This window comes from Mesoplodon mirus (genome assembly GCF_964341445.2).
Source record: "Mesoplodon mirus genome assembly, chromosome: 7".
Classification (NCBI taxonomy): Eukaryota; Metazoa; Chordata; class Mammalia; order Artiodactyla; family Ziphiidae; genus Mesoplodon; species Mesoplodon mirus.
In genome coordinates this window covers 23,587,991-23,608,192 of record NC_138983.1, presented here as the reverse complement: position 1 = coordinate 23,608,192, position 20,202 = coordinate 23,587,991, and the positions used below count along the sequence as shown (strand labels likewise).

At 46.2% G+C, this 20,202-nt stretch overlaps 1 protein-coding gene across 4 annotated transcripts in view; it reads left to right on the top strand.

Annotated features, from left to right (window-relative positions):
• Positions 1 to 20,202, top strand: part of LDLRAD3 (low density lipoprotein receptor class A domain containing 3) — a 256,513-nt gene that overhangs the window by 130,236 nt on the left and 106,075 nt on the right. For all 4 annotated transcript variants that reach the window (XM_082628187.1, XM_082628185.1, XM_082628186.1 and 1 more), the window contains exon 4: positions 7,033 to 7,167. In XM_082628187.1, coding sequence (XP_082484313.1) covers positions 7,033 to 7,167 — 135 coding nt within the window. The remainder of the gene's footprint in view (positions 1 to 7,032; positions 7,168 to 20,202) is intronic.

Sequence of the window (20,202 nt, the reverse complement as noted above, 5' to 3'; positions counted from 1 at the left end):
CACGAAACTTATTGGGATAATCATTTCATGATGTATGTGAATCAAATCATTGTGCCGTACACCTTAAACTTATACAGTGCTGTATGTTAATCATATCTCAATAAAACTGGAAGAGAAAAAAAGTTAACAATCTAGGACTGTATTTTATACGCAACGAGGAGCAGTTGATTCTGAGCTGAGTGCAGAGCGAGGAGAGGGAGAAGGTCAAGCATGGCTGGAGCCCGGGGAGCTGGGACGTGGTGGTCCCTTTAATGGAAGTGGATCCAAGGAGAGAGGGAGAGGTTGGGGAGAGAGGGAAGGATGTCAGTTTCAGACATGCAGAGCTTGAGGTGAGGGGGCCTTCAGGCAGAGGTGTCCTCGAAGCATCTGGAGAAAGAGGATTATCTCTGGAGGGAAGATTTGGGGAGCCATCCACAGAAGGATGGTGGTTAAAGCGGTGAAGTCGAAATTGGCGGGAGACAGGCTGGGCGGTTGGACAGGAGGTAGCCAGGCCCAGGAAGCCTTTACAAGGAGGAGGAAACAAACGGCCATTAGCAGTGAATCAGGGTCTGCCACTGCCACTGCCACTGCCACTGTGCTGCCTCTCAAAGGGTTCTGAAAGTTCGGATCCTTCGGGTCCTTAGAGGCTGGGGAAGAGGCAGACGGGATTGAGGAACCTTTGCCTCCTCCTGCTTTACCAGAGTGGTGGCCCCTCCCATCCTGCAGACTCGGAAGATGGAAGACGGAAGACGGCTGCACATGGCCCTGATCTGTCTCGGGGGCCAAGGGCTGCTGGGAGAGGTCCTGTGGGTGGACTCTGAAAGGAAGGCAAGAACTTGCAGCTGGCCACAGACAAGCCACCTCTTCTTTGAAGGTCCAGGCTGCCAGCATTTTCCAGGCCACAAAGGAGCAGTACTTGTTAATGGGTCCGATTATTTGCAGAGAGGCTTGGGGCCAGGCATCCTCCGTCCTGGAACAGAGGAAGTCTCGGAGCAGCTCCATGTCCCCCAGTTGCCTGGTTCCCAGGGAAACGGGGGCTGGGAAGACAAGATACCCACGGAGACCATGAGGTTGGGATGCTCGGTGAGGAAGTGGGTGGGCACCACAGCGGGATGGGGAGCAGATGGGGGATGTGGGGACTGGTGGCCAGGAGGTTCTCGTTGATGTGTTTTGTCAAGAACCCTTTGAGGTGGGAGAGGGGCCGACTTCACAGACTTTAAATGGATTAAAGGCAACATTTCCTACGTCCCGCTGGAGACAGATTGCTTCATTTCCTGTCTTGAAGCCGGTCAGTTGCTTTTGGATGACTGCAGTGGGCCCTGGGTCCTTTCCTTCAGATGTGGTTGAGGTGAATGCCACCAGTTTAATTAACCACTGAGCTTAACCCTCTCACTCCTCCCTCCCCTTGGCAGGGAGAGACAGACGCCTTCTCTTTCCTGAGTACTGTGGCCTGGGAGACAGATTCTTAGATCTCTGTGTTTGTGGTGGCAATAATAGCTGGGGAACTTTGGAGTCGCAGTTGAATTTTTGAAGTTAACTCTGCGGACAGTTTTCCATCCTTATTGAAATAAATACTATAAAATGCAATGTTCCTCTTCCTAGTTAAGCGAGTAAAATAATACATTTTTTCAGTGACTGGAAAACCTCAGGAAGGACAAAGAAAACATACATGTGGAGCACATTAAATATTGCTAGAAGATGCAGAGATATAACATCCCAAAGTAGGAAGTGTTTCGTGGTCAGTTTATGGGCGGTCTGTTGATCAGTTATGTTTCAGGGTCCAGGGTGAGGATCCACGGCATCACAGAAACCCCTAAGACTTGACTTCTGTCCCCCCCCCCCAGAGCCTATAGGGTTGGTCCACCATACATGCACCCTGAAATCTGGCTTAAGCCTGGTAAATGCTGCAGAGGTCCTGGAAGAAATATAGTGAAACTTGAGCTGTCTGGGGTCTTTGGGGAGATTTTACTCTGGGTAAGTGAGTGTGCCTCTGACGGGGATCTCCTCTTGGCTTCCTCAGTGTCTACCTCTGTTGGTGACAGTGCAGGGCCGTTCTTAGGAATGTTAGTTTTTAGACTGGGCTATAATACAGGGTTGGCTTTGACTCCTTTTAGAACTTTCTGGTCTCTTTTGAAGCTATCTTAGGCTGCTCTGCTTTTGGAATTCTTCAGGTGGCTTTTTATAGCTTTGTGGTCCCCTCCCATGGTTGTCAGCTTTTATTTCTTGCAGTTTGTCTGCAGGTTGGCAACGGCGTCCTCTCTCCCTTCTAATTTGCTGTGTCCTTGGGAACTGGAACACAAACCTTGCTGGAATTTACATAACCGGAGAATCAACAGACCTGGGGGAGGGGAAGGCTGGAGGGCCCTTCCTGAGGACACTCCCAGCACTTAAAGGACAACAACATCCCAAAGTGCGTTTTGATGGTTCGGAGGCCTTTTTCTGGCTTGCTGTTGGGTTTGGGGAGGTTCCTCTAGCATCCTCTGCCTCTGTTTCTCTGCCCTGCATTGGGGGTGGGGGGACATAGTATTTTATGAGGAGCCCTTGACAAGGAGGAATCCCAGGTGTGTCCGTTTACCAGCGTGTACCTGTGTTCTCTGAGCAACAGGGCACCTGAGTGTGAAAGATACTAAAGACGGGTTTGTGAACCAGAGAGAATTTTGTGGGAAAAGAGAAAAGGAAAAGGAAAATGAGTGATCACTGAGTCATCTCTGCCAGACTATACTCTTAGAAACTTTTAGTGGAGTCTTTCCAACATACTGAAAAGGAAAAATAAAATTAAATGAACACCTGTGTTTCCCAACAGCCTGTTTTAAAAATCATATTACCTATAGTTATGGTTAAATTATTATAACTATATTAACAATAGTTAATAATACTATATTATATAATAATAATAATACATTATAATATTATAACTATATTAACTATGGTTAATAATACCATATTGTGTATTTGAAAGTTGCTAAGAGAGTAGATCCTAAAAGTTTTCATCACAGAAGAGATTTTGTAACTATGTGTGGTGATGGGTGTTGACTTACTGTGGTGATCATTTCTCAGTATATACATATATCAAATCATTCTGCTGTACCCATGAAACTAATATAATATTATATGTCAATTATATCTCAGTAAAAAAAAGTCATATTACCATATTCCCTTATTTGCTTCAGATTTTTAAAATAATAAAGTGTTACCAAATATTATAAGTCTACAGTACACCCCTTTCTGACCCTATCCTTCTCCCTTCTCTCCAGAGGCATCCATTGTCCTGAACTTAGGGCTGTTTCTTCCAATGCAAGTATATATTTTTGTATCTTCCATAATTGATGGTATTCTTTTGCATGGGTAACTTCGTCTAATTGGTACAACACTATACATATTCTTCTGTAACTTTTATTCTTATATAACTTGCATATATCTTCTATAACTTCGCCCCCTCTGTTGTATTTGTGAGACTGATCCATCTTGATTCTGGTTCATTCTTTTTTTTTTGATTTTGTATTCTTTTTTTTATTGAAGTATAGTTGATTTACAGTGTTAATTTCTGCTGTACAGTAAAGTGACTCAGTTATCTACCTATATACATTCTTCTTTATATTCTTTTCCATTATGGTTTACCCCAGGATATTGAATATAGTTCCCTGTGCTATACAGTAGGACCTTACTGTTTATTGGTTCATTCATTTTTCACTGCTGTTCAGTGAGGGTTGGCAAGCGATAGCCCCTGGGCCAGATTGGCCTACGCCCTGTTTTGAAAGTTACTTACTTTAAACGTACTAACTACCTGTAAATCAAGTGTTATTGGAGCACAGCCCTGCCCTTCGTTTATGAATTGTCCATGGCCGCTTTGTACCACAATGGCAAAGTTGAGTAGTTAAGACACAGTGCAAGACCCAAACGTTAGCAAAGCCTAGAGTATTTACTATCTGGCCCTGTACAGAAAAAGCTAGCCATCCCCTCCTGTAGAATTCTAACAGTGTAGCACATGGTATTAATTCTCCTGTGAGTGAACATTTGGGTCATTTCTAATGTTTTTATTTTACAAACAGTGCTTCAGCACACATTTCTGTTTGTTCAGGATTCTCCCCTGAGTGTGTAGCTGGAAGCAAAATGACTGGGCCATGGGGCATATGCCCCTTAAATATCACCAGGTATCACTAAGTTGGTCTCCAAGGTGGATCTACCAATTTGCATTCCCACGAGTAGTCTCTGAGTCTTCCTCTCCCTCCCCATCCTGGCCAACAACCTGGGATTTTAAGACCTTAAGTTTGGCGAGTCTGCTGTGGTTAAAGTGGTGCTTCATTACTGGCCATAGTCAACATCTTTTCAAGTTGTTATTGAGTGTTTGCCATTGCTCTGATGGGAATTGCCCTGTCATGTCCTTTGCCTATTTTCCTGTTGAGTTGTTTGTCTTTTTTTTTTTTTTTTTTTGTGGTACGCGGGCCTCTCACTGTTGTGGCCTCTCCCGTTGTGGAGCACAGGCTCCGGACGTGCAGGCTCAGCGGCCATGGCTCACGGGCCCAGCCGCTCCGCGGCATGTGGGATCCTCCCGGACCGGGGCACGAACCTGTGTCCCCTGCATCGGCAGGTGGACTCTCAACCACTGCGCCACCAGGGAAGCCCTGTCTTTTTTCTTTTGAGTTGTGAGAGTTCTTTCTGTATTCTGGTCCTAGTCCTTTTGGTTATATGCATTAATACCAAATACATGTATCCATTCTATGCACTGAAACTGGTTTTCAGTCCCTGTGGATTCTTTATCAGTAGAGCTGTGTCTTAAGATATAGTCAGTCTTAATTCATTTGAAGATATGTGTGATCTGGATATACACACATGTACATATATACACATATATGTGGTATGTGTGTATATACACACGTGCACACGCACACATGCACACATATGTGACTTCTTTTCCTTGGGAAAGTTTGTGAGGTTGAAAGGGTTTAAGACTGAAGAGAAGTCAGTAGATGCCATCGCGTCTGCAGGGTTGGTTCAGCACTGCCTTCCCTACTGGGGCGGTTCACATTAAGTTTGCAGCAGCCCCATCTTGGAGCAATTCAGGTGCCTTTCCAAGGCTGTCCATTCGAGTGAGCTGATCGTTGCTGACGCTTTGACTGCGTAGATGTGACCCACAAGGTCCCAGGGAAGCCAGAGGCCACCGTGGTGAGATGCTGAAGGGTTTGGAGGGCTGCCTTGGACAGAAACCAAACGTGACTTATGGTTTCGGGTTTCCCCATTTTGGTTTTGGCTGAAGTCAGACCTTGGTTTCAGCATGATCAAGTGGAACCATTCTCTGGCCCACAGCGATTTAAATAATTAAAACTTCCATTTTCAGGCCAGACTCCTTTTGCTTACCTCCACAGCGGTCCATCATCTTCAAAACTAAAGAGCACTGGCTTCCCCCTCCCTCTTCCTCCTCTGACCTTTCAAACCAAACTTTCTGAGTTGAACAGTTACAAAATAAAAAACTCCACAGCCCTTTGGATCTCCAGGGCCCTGTGAAGTCTGCAGCTATGATCTCTGTGCATCTTAACAATCGCTCCGTGAGGCATATGGGGAAGATAAATTACAACTGCCATCCTGCTGGTGAGGACCATCCAGAGATGCCGGCTCTGACTTGTTCCTGATCCTGTAGCCGTCTTCAGTGATGGCTGTGCCATCCTGCTCTGGTGCTCTTCGTACCACGTATAATGCAGATGCCGGCTCAGTTTGTGACCCGAGATCCCATGATGACCCCTCTTCGTTATCACCAATATCACTCCTTTAGGGAGGACCACACCCTGGGGACCGAGGCAGACATAACTTGGGGAGCATGTCCAACATTTCCTGAGCCTGTGCTACGTGTCAGACTCTGCATTACGTGTCAGACTCTGCTGTGTACATTTTCTCACATGCCATCTCCTTTGATGCTTTAATTAACGCTGTAAGTAGCAGGGCTAGCTTGATGGACCTGTGACCTGCACAGGCTCCGTGCTTAGCTTAGAAGCACGCCACACTTGGTTTAATGCCCAGCACTTATCTTCTTGAAGTTTTAAATAATTTTTGAACAGTTGACCTTGCATTTTCAGTTTGCACTAGGCCCTGCAAATTGTGGAGTCAGTTCTGCACACAGATAAAGGAACCGAGGCTCAGAGAAGTGAAGTAAGTTACCCAAGATCACACAGCTAATAAATGCAGACTGGGGGCTGGAGTAATTTCTACTTTGCTGCTTTATTTATTGAAAATAGAGCCCTGGAAAGAGCCTTGCTTGAATTGCACTGCAAGGAGTGAGGAAGCAAGATAAACTGTGCTGTAGAAATTGTGATTTTCCATGGAGATTTGCTTACATGTTGTTAAGTGGTTTTGTGCTGACCTTATGCTGGCTGGTTGCGACCTTCTTCCTTGAGGGGAAGGGCCATTTCTGTCATTTTTTTGGGGGGTTCCTGAAAGTGCCTGCAACAAGGAGCTGCTCAGGCTGAGCCAGTGGGTTCATGGGCTTCTTTGATTGCAAAGCAGAGATGGAGCTCACCTTGGTGAGCCATAAGGAAACGTGAGGACTTACCAGGCTGGTCCATAGTTAGGGAACCAGAAGGATCCGACATAGGCCTTGGATTAGATCGTGCCATCACTCCGTCAGTGGCAGAGGTTCACGGATCCCCGATCCATCTACTCCGTCTGGCTTTGCTCTTCTCTGTGTGTCTCTTATGTTACTGACCATTCCACTCTTGACTCTCCTGGGAGATTCGGGTTTTGCCCCAGGCCCCTCAGAGGCTGCTGGCCCGCCTAGCGGTTGACCGGTTAGGGCAAGGCGTTGCCCTCTGGTCATGTTGGTATGGTTATAGGACACCAGCATGATGACTTGGGAGAAGGAGCTTTTAGAATGAAGCAGAGTAAGTCTCATCCTGTCCAGGTCATTGCCTGACCAGTCTCCCAGGATGGGCTTTGAGTCAGCCATCCTGGAAGATGAGCTTGCTGCTTCCCGAGCAGGACATACCCCTGGCTGGAGAAGGTTCTGGGGGGTCCTAAGGGGACTGGCTAACCTCCCTGGTGATCTGCTCTGGTTTCCCTTCACAGCAGCAAACCCTTTGCTTTGCTCCACTGCCCGCTACCACTGCAAGAACGGCCTCTGCATTGACAAGAGCTTCATTTGCGATGGGCAAAATAACTGTCAAGACAACAGCGACGAGGAAAGCTGTGAAAGTTCTCAAGGTAGGAGCCTCTCAAGCTCTAAAAAAAATAATCACGACACTGAAGAAAACAACACCCATCCCATGTTCAAATACAACAGCCATATTAATTTCTGCTCTTTACCTCGAAGCCCTCGTACACATGGTTCTAACCGTAATGCACCTACCATTTTGTATTTCTCACGCATTAAATATCAACTATACATTTTCTATTCAAAATTGTAATTTGTCCAGCTGCTTTGCACACCGTCTCGGTGCTCTACTGTGGTTTTCTAAATTGTTGCATTGTTGGGGGCCACCTAGGTTGTTTCTTTCCATTGAGTTACTTCTTCAGGATAAATTCAGCAGAGTGGGACATCTGCACAGTTCATGACTACACCTCGTCATACAGCTGTTTGGAAATTTTTAAAAATTTTCCACTGCTGCTAGTATCATTTGCGCGTGTCGGGTTTATAGTAGTATCCCAGGCATTCGCTGTTGTTCCCTCTTTCCCATTTTTGCTGATTTAGTAGTCATAGAATGATAGCTCCCCAAATGCTTTAATTTGCATTTCTCTGATTATGAGCAACGTTAACATTTTCCCCTGGGTGTTTGTTTACTGCTTTGTTTCCTCTTGTATGAATTGCCTATTCCTATCAGAGGTCTCAACCTCAGAGCTGTTGGATGGAAACTGAAGGGTGCATTTGGGGATGGAAAGAGGAGCTTTTTAGGAAACCCAGAAGGACATGGAGGGGTCATATCCTCCCCTGTTAAAACTGACTGGGTACGTTTCTTTACTCATTGTCTCTTTTCCAGTAAATATGTATTTATTTCTTCAGAGATGAGAAAAAAATACAGAGATTTAAAAATGCATGTCAATTTTAAGGCATCTTAAAAAGTATATATTTCTAATGTTATAAACAGGTATCATCCATATGTAATCTTTACTTTTCTCACTTAGTATTATGTTACTGTGATCCATCCATTTTATTGTTTGTTGGCAGAGTTCATTTGTTTTGACCATTATTCCGTATTTCACTGTATGACTGTACCACAGTTTATAAATTTAATAATACTGTAAAAAAGAAAAGCAAGAGAAAGATGGATATCTGGTTAATTCATATGTTGGGAGGCAGGAAAGATGGGAGGTAAGATGAAGTTAGGTGCAGGTTCCTTTCAAGGTCCTGGCTTTTATTTTGGTTGGTGTTTATTATGTTATTAAAAATGAATGAATGACTGGGTCATGCATAGACCACTGGTGAGAGTGCGCCACAAATTAAGGAATTATGAACCATCCAAATCCGTACGCCTGAGGTCCATAGACGAGAGAAGACAAAATGTGTATCTACATGGACTTTGCCAAAATTTATACAGAGAGCAGCTCTGGTAGGTGAGTCTTGGGTAGAGTTCGCCTCTGATTGTCCTGACCTAGAAAATTCCCTCCTCGTGTCTTCTCCTCACCAGTGGTTCTCAAAGTTGAATCCTCAGACCGGCAGCATCAGCATCACTTGGGAACTCTTGGGGAATGCAAAGCTCAGGGTGTACCCAGGTCCACCGAATCGACCCAGGAGGTGGGCCCAGCAGTCTGTATTTTAACAAGCCCTGCAGGTGAATGGAATTCACGTGCAAATCTGTGAACCACTATTATCCACTAACTTTAGAGAGGTTTCTAATCTTGCCATTTGCCTAGGGATTTCTAAACTTCTGATTCAGTGGTGAATGGCAAGGTGTTTCTAGGCTTACGCAAAGTCACATTTTTATAAACCAAAGCATGTGGCATCGGGCCATCGGCCATCGGCCACTGGCAGTGGTAGAGGAACAGTAATCACAGAATCAAGTAAATATCAGCTTAGATAGGCGGGACTGAGAAAAATTTTCCATATATATTGTTTCTTATGCGTGTATGTACCCTAGACTCACTAATGGTGCCCTGAGATGGTCAACAAAAGGACTTTCAAGTCTAAAGCTTGGAAGTTAGGGAATTCATCCTGATGCTTTTCGCAGCACCTACTGTGCCCCCCCCAGGCCGTGCCTATCCCAGCATTTTGCTGAAGCAGAGTTTTGCTCGCCCTTAAGAAGAGCTGTTCCTCTGAAGGCTGGTTCAAGTCCAGCTCCTTTCTCTCTATATACTGTACTCTCATATTATAAGCATGAGGTGTAGGAAGAGCTGGTGGTGGACACATACACACCAAGCCCAACTCTTGGCAAATGCCTTACTTGGAGCAACTTACCTTAGAGTCACAGCTTTGTGCTTTCCATACCCAATGACCTCCCTTTAGAAAATAAGCTCTTTTTGCACGTGCTCTCAGAAAACTAGTCCCATCAGGGCATGCGTAACAGCTGTCCATTGCTGTCAGTGTGACAGCCTCTGAGCAAGGATGCCCATTGTGGAAAGGCATCTCCATTAGCTACCTGAGAACAGGAAGCTTTTTGGCCTCTCGAATCACACAGATCGTACCTAGTAGCATAGGTAACGCCCTGCACGTAGTGGATTCAGTGAGTGCTGAAGACTGGAAAAGATTTCTTTGTAAGGTGTTGTTATTAAGCTGTGTCTAATTTGTACCTTGTGCAGTATTACACTGTACACGTGCTAAAGTTACTTGAGTTCAAGTATCCATAATCTATTAAAATAATCGTGAAGAAGGATTATTATTATTGTTTAAACAGAACAGATGATTCTGTCATTCCCTCGATGGGAGTATGCCCCCCCCACCCAGTGCGCATGAGATGGTAATCTGGACCTCCGTTCCCTTGGCCAGCCTGCAGTTTCGCATCTCTCTTAACGATGTAAACGTCCCTCTGCTCCGAGTGTGATTCTGGTATTGAAGGGGATGCTTTTCTCTATCATGTAGCTGCCAAAGCAAACTGACTGCTGATTTTGGTGTTAAAAGGAACACTGTTGTGCCCGTGCTGGGGGAAAACCTGACCCTTACTGGGCTTTTGAGAGACTGTAGTGTCTTCCTGAGGAATTTCAGAGGCATCTTGAGTAGACAGCGTATCGTCTTATACCATGTAGGATTTGACCTATTATCATCTTAATAATAGCGAATACTTATCGAGCCCTACCCTGCACCAGATACTGTGCTGGACATCTTCTGTACACAAGCTCATTTAGTTAAAACACATCCTATCTGCTTCTGCTGGGCTTCCAGCCCTTGAAAAATGCATCTTTGCTTTCAGTTGATGTGGGAAAAGAAAATTATATTTTATAATGTTTATTTTGATGGAGTGGAGAAAACTGACCCCAAGACAGGAAATAGGGTGCTTGAAATACTTCTAATTTGATGAGGATATGAAAAAGCCGTGTCTCCACTGAGAGACTCCAGCTTTGGGTGCACCTCTCCTTCCTTCTTCCTCTCGTCCCCATTTAGTTCCCTGCCTTACGCTGACCTTTCAAAGCAACGGCAAATCCTGCCAGGACTCAGAGGCGGGAATGGGACCATGAAAGTGCAGTCATTACCGTACCTTTCCATTCCAGATGGGATGTATTGGAGACCGAAGAACGCTGTGCTGGAATCGAATTGTAACTGTGGCTTCATTCATTGGAAGCATAACCTGTTACCAGATAATTCCACAAGCAGTGGCTTTGGAGCAAGCTTTGCATATGGCTTTCTGTTGCTTAGGAACTTTCCCTGGGAGGGTGCATCTGAGGGTCAACAGGTGCTGCCGTGCGTATATTGGCTGTGGCCGGCACTCAGGTGGCCTTAAATATGTTGGATTCAGTCCTAACTGAACAGATAGATTCTTTCCAACTTTGGATACATGACAATGTGGCAGGCAGCCTTCAGTGGTCCCCAGCCCCTGGGGTTCATGCCCTGGTATAATCCCATCCCTTTGCATGTGATCTGGACCTTGGAACTAACTTTTTTTTTCAGTTGTGGCAAACTACACTTAACATAAAATTTACCATATTAACCATTTTTTAAGTATATGGTTCAACAGTGTTAAGTACATTCACCTTATTGTGCAACCAATCTCCAGAACATTTCCATTTTGCAAAACTAAAATACTCTATACCCATTAAACAACAACTCCCCATTCCCCCTCCCCAACCCCTGGCAACTGCTGTTCTACTTTGTTTCTATGAATTTGACTATTCTAGATACCTCATATAAATGGAATAATACAGTATTTGTCTTTTTGTGACTGGCTTGGTTCACTTTTGGAATGTCTTCAGAGTTCATCCATGTTGTAGCGTATGTTAGAATTTCCTTCCTTTTTAGTTAAGGCTGAATAATACTCCATTGTACGTTGGTACCACATTTTGTGTTTCCATTCATCTGTTGATAGACATTTGAGTTGCCTCCACCTTTTGGGTTTTGTGAGTCATGCTGCTGTGAACATAGGTGTACAAATTGTGAATCACTTTTTACAAAGAAAATAGCAGCATAAGTGATAGGATGTCAATTCCAAGATAAGATTACAAAAGACTCCACGTCTGTTTGGCCTATTCTGTCTTGCTCACTCTGACGGCAGCGGCTGCCATGTTGTGGGCTGCACCATGGATAGGCCTATGTGGCAAGGAACTGGGGAGGGCTCCAACCAAATGCCAGCAGGGAATGGAGGCCTCCAGGAGCTACAGGAGTGAGCTCAGAAGTGGCCTCTCCCTTCATCCCACCTTGAGCTATCTGCAGCCCCAGGAGTCACCTCAACTGTAGCCTTGTAAGAGGCTTGAGCCAGAGCTCAGCCGCTCCTGGATTTCTGAGCCACAGAAACTGTGAGATAATAAATGTTTGGTTCTTTAAGCCTGTAGGCTTTGGAGTAATTTGTTATGGCATAATAGAGAACTGACACCATGAATACCTCTTAAGTGGGCCCCACTTCTGATCCTTCTAGTAACAGAGAGCTTATGAAGACTCAGGTGATGGTGAGTCAGTCCTTTGGAAGGAGATCAAGCAGCGTGTTTATAAGAATAGCCATCATATTAAGCACTAACTGTCAGGCACCGTTCTAAGCATTTTACTTATATTTTCCTCCTGAGTCCTCACAAAATCCCTGTGAGAGGAGGATCCTCTCACAGAAAATGACCCCCACTTTTCCAGATGAAGAACCCAAGGAACAGAGAGGTTCCGTAGTTGTGCCATGTCCACACAGCGAGTAAGTGGTGAAGCCAGGAATGGGAACTCAGGTCCTCTGACGTACGAGCTAACATCCTCCATCACCCTGTGATGTAGCCGACTGGTTATTACTGTCCTGGGACCAGGAACAGCAGACATTGCCTGGCCTTGGTCCTGTGAGCTCAGAGGGGAGGTTGTGTATGAGGCTGGCATATTCCCTCTCTTTGTACTCAAGGTTTCCTGTCAGTCAGAAAGACTAATGACACCTGTCCACCTTCCCGCCTCCTGAGGAATGCCAGGAAGATAAGCTCTTCTGAAGAAGCCACCAATGCCAGGATAGTTAATTGAGTATATTGGCAATTGGGTTGCCGTTTCTTTATCTTGCTTGCTGTGTACTGGTGATAATGCTTAGAGGAGAATTTGGAAAGCTGGCCATGAGGTTTGGCAACTCACCAGAAGCTAACAGTGACAGCTTTGTCCTGTTTCTTCTGTAGAGTTGTGTGTGTGTGTGTCTCTGTGTGTGTGTGTGTGTGTGTGTGTGTGAGAGAGAGAGAGAGAGAGAGAGGGCAAGAGAGCACATGAGCTGTCCTTTCCAGCATTTTTGTTAGGGGGCACGTAATGGGGTGCCCCCATGTGCCGGGCCCTGAGCTGCATGCAGGGGATACAAAAATGGTCTTGGTGTCTCTTGAATTGTGTTCTCCCCTATAATTCATATGGTGAAGTCCTAAACCCCAGGATGTGACCTTGCTTGGAAATTGGGTCATTGCATTGTAGTTAGTTAAGATGAGGTCACACCGCATGAAGGTGGGCCGCTAATCCCATATGACTGGTGTCCTTATCAAAAGGGCATGTCTGGACACAGATACACAGAGAGAGGCGGCCATGGGAACATGAAGGTAGAACTTGGGTGATGCGTCTACAAGCCAGGGAATGCCAGAGATTGACAGCAAACCACCAGAAGCTGGGGAAGAGGCACTTCCAGTCTCCAGAACCGCGAGACAGGAAATTTCTGTTGTTGAAGCTGTCTAGTTGGTGGTGCTTGGTTACAGCAGCCCTAGCAAATCCATACAGCTCCCCAGAAGTCACACTCAGGCAGAGCACAGCCCTACGCCAAGTGCCACAGCAGAAATACAAACAAAGAGACACACAACTGCTGGAAAGTGACCAAAGTGCAAAAGCAAAGGGAGATGAGGATGTAAGGGAGCCGTGAAAGCACTCAGTGTCTTCATGGAACAGGGACAGTTGAGGGTGCATCCTCCTGGTGGGGAGAGGTGCTGGGGAGAGCTGTGCTTGGTTAATGGGGCATCTCCCAGGTTGCATTTTGAGATGTTCATTTTCTGTACTTGGTGTGCAGGCCTCATTAACTCTGTCTCCACAACAGCCCTGGGACTGAAATCAGGGCATCAGAACTCCTCCAAGTTTCCTTAAAGTCCTGACCAAGACCATCAACACTTCTGTTGTCCAGTCACCTTAGGACAGTTGGACTTGGGTCTTTCACCCTCTGGTCCTAATGCCCCAGCTGACCTAAATTAGCCAGTCACCCTGGCGGTTGCCAAGGGGGAAGGGGTTAGGGAAGGGTGGAGAGGGTGGTGGGGTTAGCAGATGTAAGCTTTTATATAGAGAATGGGCAAATGACAAGGTCCTACTGTACAGCACAGAGAACTGTATTCAATATCCTGTGATAAACCATAATGGAAAAGAATATTAAAAAAAGAATATATATATATATGTGTATAACTGAGTCACTTTGCTGTACAGCAGTAATTAACACAACATTGTAAATCAACTATATTTCAATTAAAATTTTTTTTTAATAAATAAAATAGCCAGTCACCCACTCAGATTGGGACCTGGAGCCTAGGCTTACAATGGTTAAATAATCAGCTGCAGAAAGAAAGAATTAGGAATGGTGATTGCTTCTTACTCTATCCTCTCAAATAAATACCTCAAATAAAGCCTGAGAGCCGAGGGGACCAAGGAGAAGGGTCCTTGTGCCTGCTGGGCAGAGGGCTGACCAGTTCAGACCACCACTGCTAACTCAGGGGCTTTCACCTGTGGTGACCAGGGCCATGTTCTGTATGGTCCATTAAGGGAGCTGTCCTTCAATGCTGTGGAAATGTGAGGTTGGTGTCCCTTCACAGACCTCTCCTCCATACGGGGCCTATGGTGGGTGCATTCTTACTCTCAGGTCTTTGCTCCCCACCTCTATCCTGTGACAGTAGCCAGAGGAAGTGTCCCTACCTGTGGATGCCAGGCTTGCTTTGGCCGTGGAATGTTGATAGATGGACAAGAAGGGAGATTGGGATGTGCTGTGCCCCTGTGCTTGGTCTCTTTCATTCTAATGATCTGCTATGAGACAGATATACTACTGGTCCGTGGAAAAGTGTCACATGGGTCAGACCTGAACCCAACCCACGGCCTGGGGTCAGTCCCAGCTGAGGTTACAAATATACAGCCAACTGGCAGACCCATGGCAAGCTAATAAATCTCTAATGTGGTCAGTCACTGAGATTTTAAGGTGTATTTGTGATGTAGGAAAACCCGACTAATATCAGATCTTCGGGAAATGTGTGCGTATGTCAGTATGTATTTATCAGGTACTTATTTTTTTTTTTTTTTCTTTTTGCGGTATGCGGGCCTCTCACCGTTGTGGCCTCTCCCGTTGCGGAGCACAGGCTCCGGACGCGCAGGCCCAGCGGCCATGGCTCACGGGCCCAGCCGCTCCGCGGCATATGGGATCCTCCCAGACCGGGGCACGAACCCGTATCCCCTGCATCGGCAGGCGGACTCCCAACCACTGCGCCACCAGGGAGGCCCTATCAGGTACTTATTGATGGCTGCCATGTGCCAGGCACTGTGCCCATTAGATACAGGGACATACCTTATTTTGACAAACACCAAGATGCCATCAAGTATAAGACCCACTATTATTTTATGTTATGCTGAGAAAGAGAAAATGGTGACAAATTATGATGGACTGTTGATTTTAAGATGCATCCCAATTTTAGAATGTTAAAATGGGAGAAAAAAATGTGGCCTTTAGAGTGGAAGATGGGAATAGGTGGTAATAGGGAACAAGATAAGTGTGATCTCTACTCTGATGGCACCTACATCCTAGTAAGAAAAACAGGCATTGAGTTGGTCACTGGTGTGAGGAGTGTGTGGAAAATGCAAAGACAGGATGCTTTGGAAGTGAGTGACAGGACTCTATAGGGTACTGAGACCTTCTTGAGAAAGTGATGCTGAAGCTGAAATGGGAAGGATACGGAGGAATTAACTGGATAAGAGGAGAGCAGGGTTGGGGGAGAAGGAACCTTCTCGGCAGAAGGAACTGTAGGGTAGAAGATCCAGGATTGAGCATTTGAACAGCGTGGTGCATTTAAAGGGCCGAAAATCCACGTGACACCCTCTCCCTCTGGTGGACAGGAGGAGAATAACTTGGAAGGAAGCTGGCGTGGTCAGCAGTGGCCTGTGGATTGGTGGCCTGGGGAGCCACATGAAGGATCTTAGACTTTCTCTATGGGCAGTGGGAAGTCATGGACCAGACGTGTAAAGGTGATGACAGTGGGGATGGATGGGCCGATGGCTTCGAGAAGTGTTTGGGTATGGCATCGACAAGATTTGATAATAAACTGCATGGGGGTGGCCAGGGGTAGAAATGGCCTGTGGCAGGTCACCGTGGGGATGCTAATTTTGTGGGACCGGAGAACCTGCTGTAGCATCTTCCAGTTGTGCCTGCTCTTTGCCCTTCCTCTCCAAGCCCCCCACTGGATAATTGAGAGGAAAAGGAGCTTATGCTTTTGGAGGAGACCTTTGCTTTCTGTCGCAAGATAAAACCAAGTGACTGCACAGCCAAAGATTTGTAGAGAAACCATGGAGGGCATGAGATGGGAGAAGTGCTAGTTTTTTGTTTCATTTTCAAGTATGAATGGAAAAGAGCTTTATATATTTTAAAAAAATAGTGGTCTGGGGTTAGGGGATCCAACCCAAAATGTCACAACCTAGAATTTGCTGGGTGGTCAGTACTTACGACAAAACTCGTGCCGCCAGACAATGTCAAGAGCATCATTAGAGGGGTCCTTGGAGCGAGTCGTCACCCTGAAAGAATTTATTTGGCTTTACCCAGAATAAAACTGCTGGAGGTACAGTTAACAGGAGGAATGCGGGAGCCGTTTCTTCACTTTTCATTTGAGAGTTTGAAAGCCCAGCTGGGCCGGGAGAGGCAGAAATGCTGACTTCATTGGAAGAACCAGAAGGAGGTTGAGAGAGGTTGATTGTGCCTTTCTGTGTCTGTGGGGCTCTCTTCTTAGTAACGGAGTGTTTGCATCACGAAAGCCTCCATTTCTTTAACCCCCGCAGCAGGCGTCTGAGGATTTCTAACGTGTCCCTCTCGTTTAGAAGCAAGTCAGAATGATTCTCCATTCACGACAGTAATTGCTTCCTGATCTGGTAACCGCCATGCTCATCTTCCGAGCTGTTTCTGCGGTCTCCCCCATTCCCCACCTGCGTTCCCCTTCTCTCCCCCGTCCTGGTTTCTGCCCCCATCGGCCCCTCCCTCTCCCTGGCATGTGGTAGATCCCGCCTGGACCCACGGCAGAGCGTGCCTCCTCCTGAGGCAGGTGGACTAAGTTCTGGGGGAGGCGGACCGAGTATGGGGCTTACTGTCTCTCTGCAAGTTTGCTGAGCTGGAAGACAAGCTGTGTTGTGCTGTTTGATTGAGCAGGGGACATGTGTCTGTCCGTGGACAGCTTGTGGCCCTCAGCTCCCCACCCAGTACCCTTTCACTGTCTTGACTCTTCCTTCAAACACAGATCATTTGCACAGTGCCTGCGACTGCCTGGCCCACCTGGGTTCTGGAAGAAACACAAAGCTCAGTCACATCACAGTTGCTCATAGTTGGCAAGGGAGAAACAGAACGCCCCAGGGATAATTACCCCGAAATCTGATAAATGCCGTAATAGAGGAAGGAACAGCACGCCGTGGGGGACACGAGGACATGACTGGGAGAGTGGGGAGTGACTGTTTTTCCTAGGGGATATGGGAAGCTTTCAGAGGAGTGAAATCTCTGCCCAGTCGTTAAGCATAAATAAAAATGGACCCAGCAACAAGCACGAGGCTGGGCATCTAGCCAGAGGGAATAGCATATTCAGAGACAGAGATTCCAAACAGCCAGAGCAAAGTGTGCTTGTGTGTGTGGGGGGTGCGTGGAGGGACGTGAAGCTGTCAGGGGGGTTGAGGCTAGCTTGCCAGGCCCCCTCCCTGGGGGGTTCCTTTGGAAGGTGGAGCCCAAGGAGGAAAATCAGGAGAAATGAGATCCTCCGCTCTGGTAAAGGAATTCACAGGAGGGGCTGGTTATCATTGCCTGCAGTGAGAATTTTGATTCTCCGTGGGTCTTTAGAGCTTTGCTATCCCATTGGCAGGGGAGATCTAATTGCGACTTGGGGATACTGTAAATGAGACCGCAGAATAATAGATTCTGTGAATTCTCCAGGATGAGAATAGTTTGGGCGGTTAGATGGCCACATGCTGGGTATTTCCATCTGCCACCCTTGACTACAGGCTTGAAAATCTCCCTGGGGTTATGCAATCCAGTAAATATCTTTCTTTTTTTTGGCTCTGGTGTGGCTACCTGAGAGCTCTGTGACCTGTGGGAAAGGAAAATGTGCTCTGATGTTGCAGATATCTTGTCATATCCCCCAAATGCTCCCAGCACCTCTTTCTTGCTCCTTCCTTGTTTCTCTCTGGAAATTCAGCAGGTTATGTCTGGTTAGTCTTTGGTTCTGAAATGCCACAAAATGACACTTACCCACGTTTCCCTTCCGTGAGTTCTCTTCCCTGAGATCTTGTGCCCTCTGTAATGTGTGCGCTGCTCAAATTACCGTCAGTGGGTCAGCTTTTATTGAAGGTCTTCCTTTGCAGAGCGCACTGCTAAGTGCTATGAGAAATCAAGAGACTTCCTAGCAGCAGCTCTGTTTCCTAGTAACTTATTTTTCAGTTGGAGACGAAGACCAGGAGTACATAACCACTCCTTTGATCAACACTACTAACTTGAGAAATGTCCCATTAAGCCCTTGTGTTTGACAATATGTATACATTAATGCTCCATATATTCTGGGTGCCAAAGTATATTGAATATGTCGTGTTAGCTGCCCTGTCCTCAGCTCCTTCCTGACCGTCTGCTCCACTCATGACCTTTGGAAGGGCAAAGGTCACTTTCCAAGACAGTTCCCCACCACCTCAGCCACCGTTGACTCAACTAGGCTTAGACACCTGACCCACGATCAGTCATTTCATGGGCTGGCCAGCAGCGAATCAGAATGACTGTCTCAAACTCAGACACTCAGGGTTGAATCAGCCTTAGGAGGCTGAGCAAACACTGTGTAGAGGTAGGACCCAGCAACGTGGCAGCCACAGTTGGAAAGGGCAGAATTCACAGTTGAGAGTGCTGGTCTGCTTAGAGGGGACATCTAAGAGGCCAGAGGTGGCAGCCCCCAGAGAGGGATGCAGAGGGTATTTGCTTTATCCTGGATGGCTTCCCAATTCCCAGCTCTAGCTCCCATGAGGCCCAACGTCTCTACCTTTCACTGAGGCCTCTGGGACCTACAGCAAAACTTTGTCTTCATTTGAACTGGCTTGAGTGAGTTACAAGTGATAATCTACTGAAAGAGTGGTCAGTGTCAGTCATTCATGGAATCATGGAAGACTTATATTACGTACTTCAGACAATTAAGAGGGACTCAGAAGATGGGAGATGTAGAGAAAACAGGGATGTGAGCAAACTGGGGGGAATCTTTAGGATCTGGTTTCTCGTGTTTCCTCTCTGATTCTTTCTAACATTAGGTTCTTAGTTTAAAAGACTAGAGACAGTCCAGGGACTATGTATCGGTTAGGAAATAGGCTAAGCTGCTGTAAGAAAGAGACCCCAACATATAGTGGCTAAAATACGATGGAGGTTATAACTTAAATAAGTACCTTAAATAAGATGAATTCTCTCACATATAACATCCCAAAGATGAGCAGTCTGGGCCAATAGGGAGCTCTGCCCTCCCCCAAGGTTGCTCCAAAGGTCACTATTTCCCAGATATCAGGAAGGAGGAAAGAAGGGGAAACCAGGATAGGCTGCTTCATTTTTAAGGCAATGAACTGAAAGTTGCACACGTCACTTTTATTTCTAATCCAGAGACCTGAACTTAGTCATATGACCATAACTAGCTGCAAGAGAGGCTGAGAAAGGTATTCTTAATCATTTGGGTATTTATATGCTCAACTAAAACCCAGGAGTATATATCTGAAAAGACAGAAAGGGAGAATGGATAGATACTGGGGAATAATTGGCCACACTCTCTGCCACAGTCTCTTTTAAACTGAGCTGATATTTCAAAGGTTGATGTATGCCAGCAGCGTGTCTTGTCGGCTTTCTACATGGACCACCCCAAGACCACAGATTTCTATCTGAGTGGCCTTCGTTTCCACAGCCTGAGGGAGAACACTCCGAGGTGTGTGCCTTGCCTCCTTGGGCTCTGAAACAGGTCTGAGCTGGAGTGCCCTGCAGTGCCAACTGGGGAAACTCAGGTACACACCCAGTGGGGGCAGCCCCTCTGCATCCCCAGATGTATAGTTGAAAAGGCACTTCACGTATTTCTTTGTTCCTTCATGGTCTCATTTATTGTAAGCCTGTTGTGACCCTTTGTAAGCTTTTACTTTGATTTTGGAGTGTGATCAAGGTGATAGTTATTCTTTAGATGGCAGGAACATGAATTTGATTTTGCTTTTTTCACAGAAGTCAGTGGGCCACAGGTTTGGGTCAGTTTGCCTCTGAAGGAAATCTCCAAGGACAGGTGCTTTTCCTCATTAGCTGATTTGTTAGGCAATCTTTCCCTTGTGGCTCAGAACCTTTTATAGATTTTTCCCTCAGACTCTTTTGGTCTACCCGTGCCTGTCTGCTTCCCTTCTGGAAATGTGTATTTGGGGAAAGTGACTCTCTGGTGTGTCCCTTCCCGCTGTCCACATCCCCATGCTAT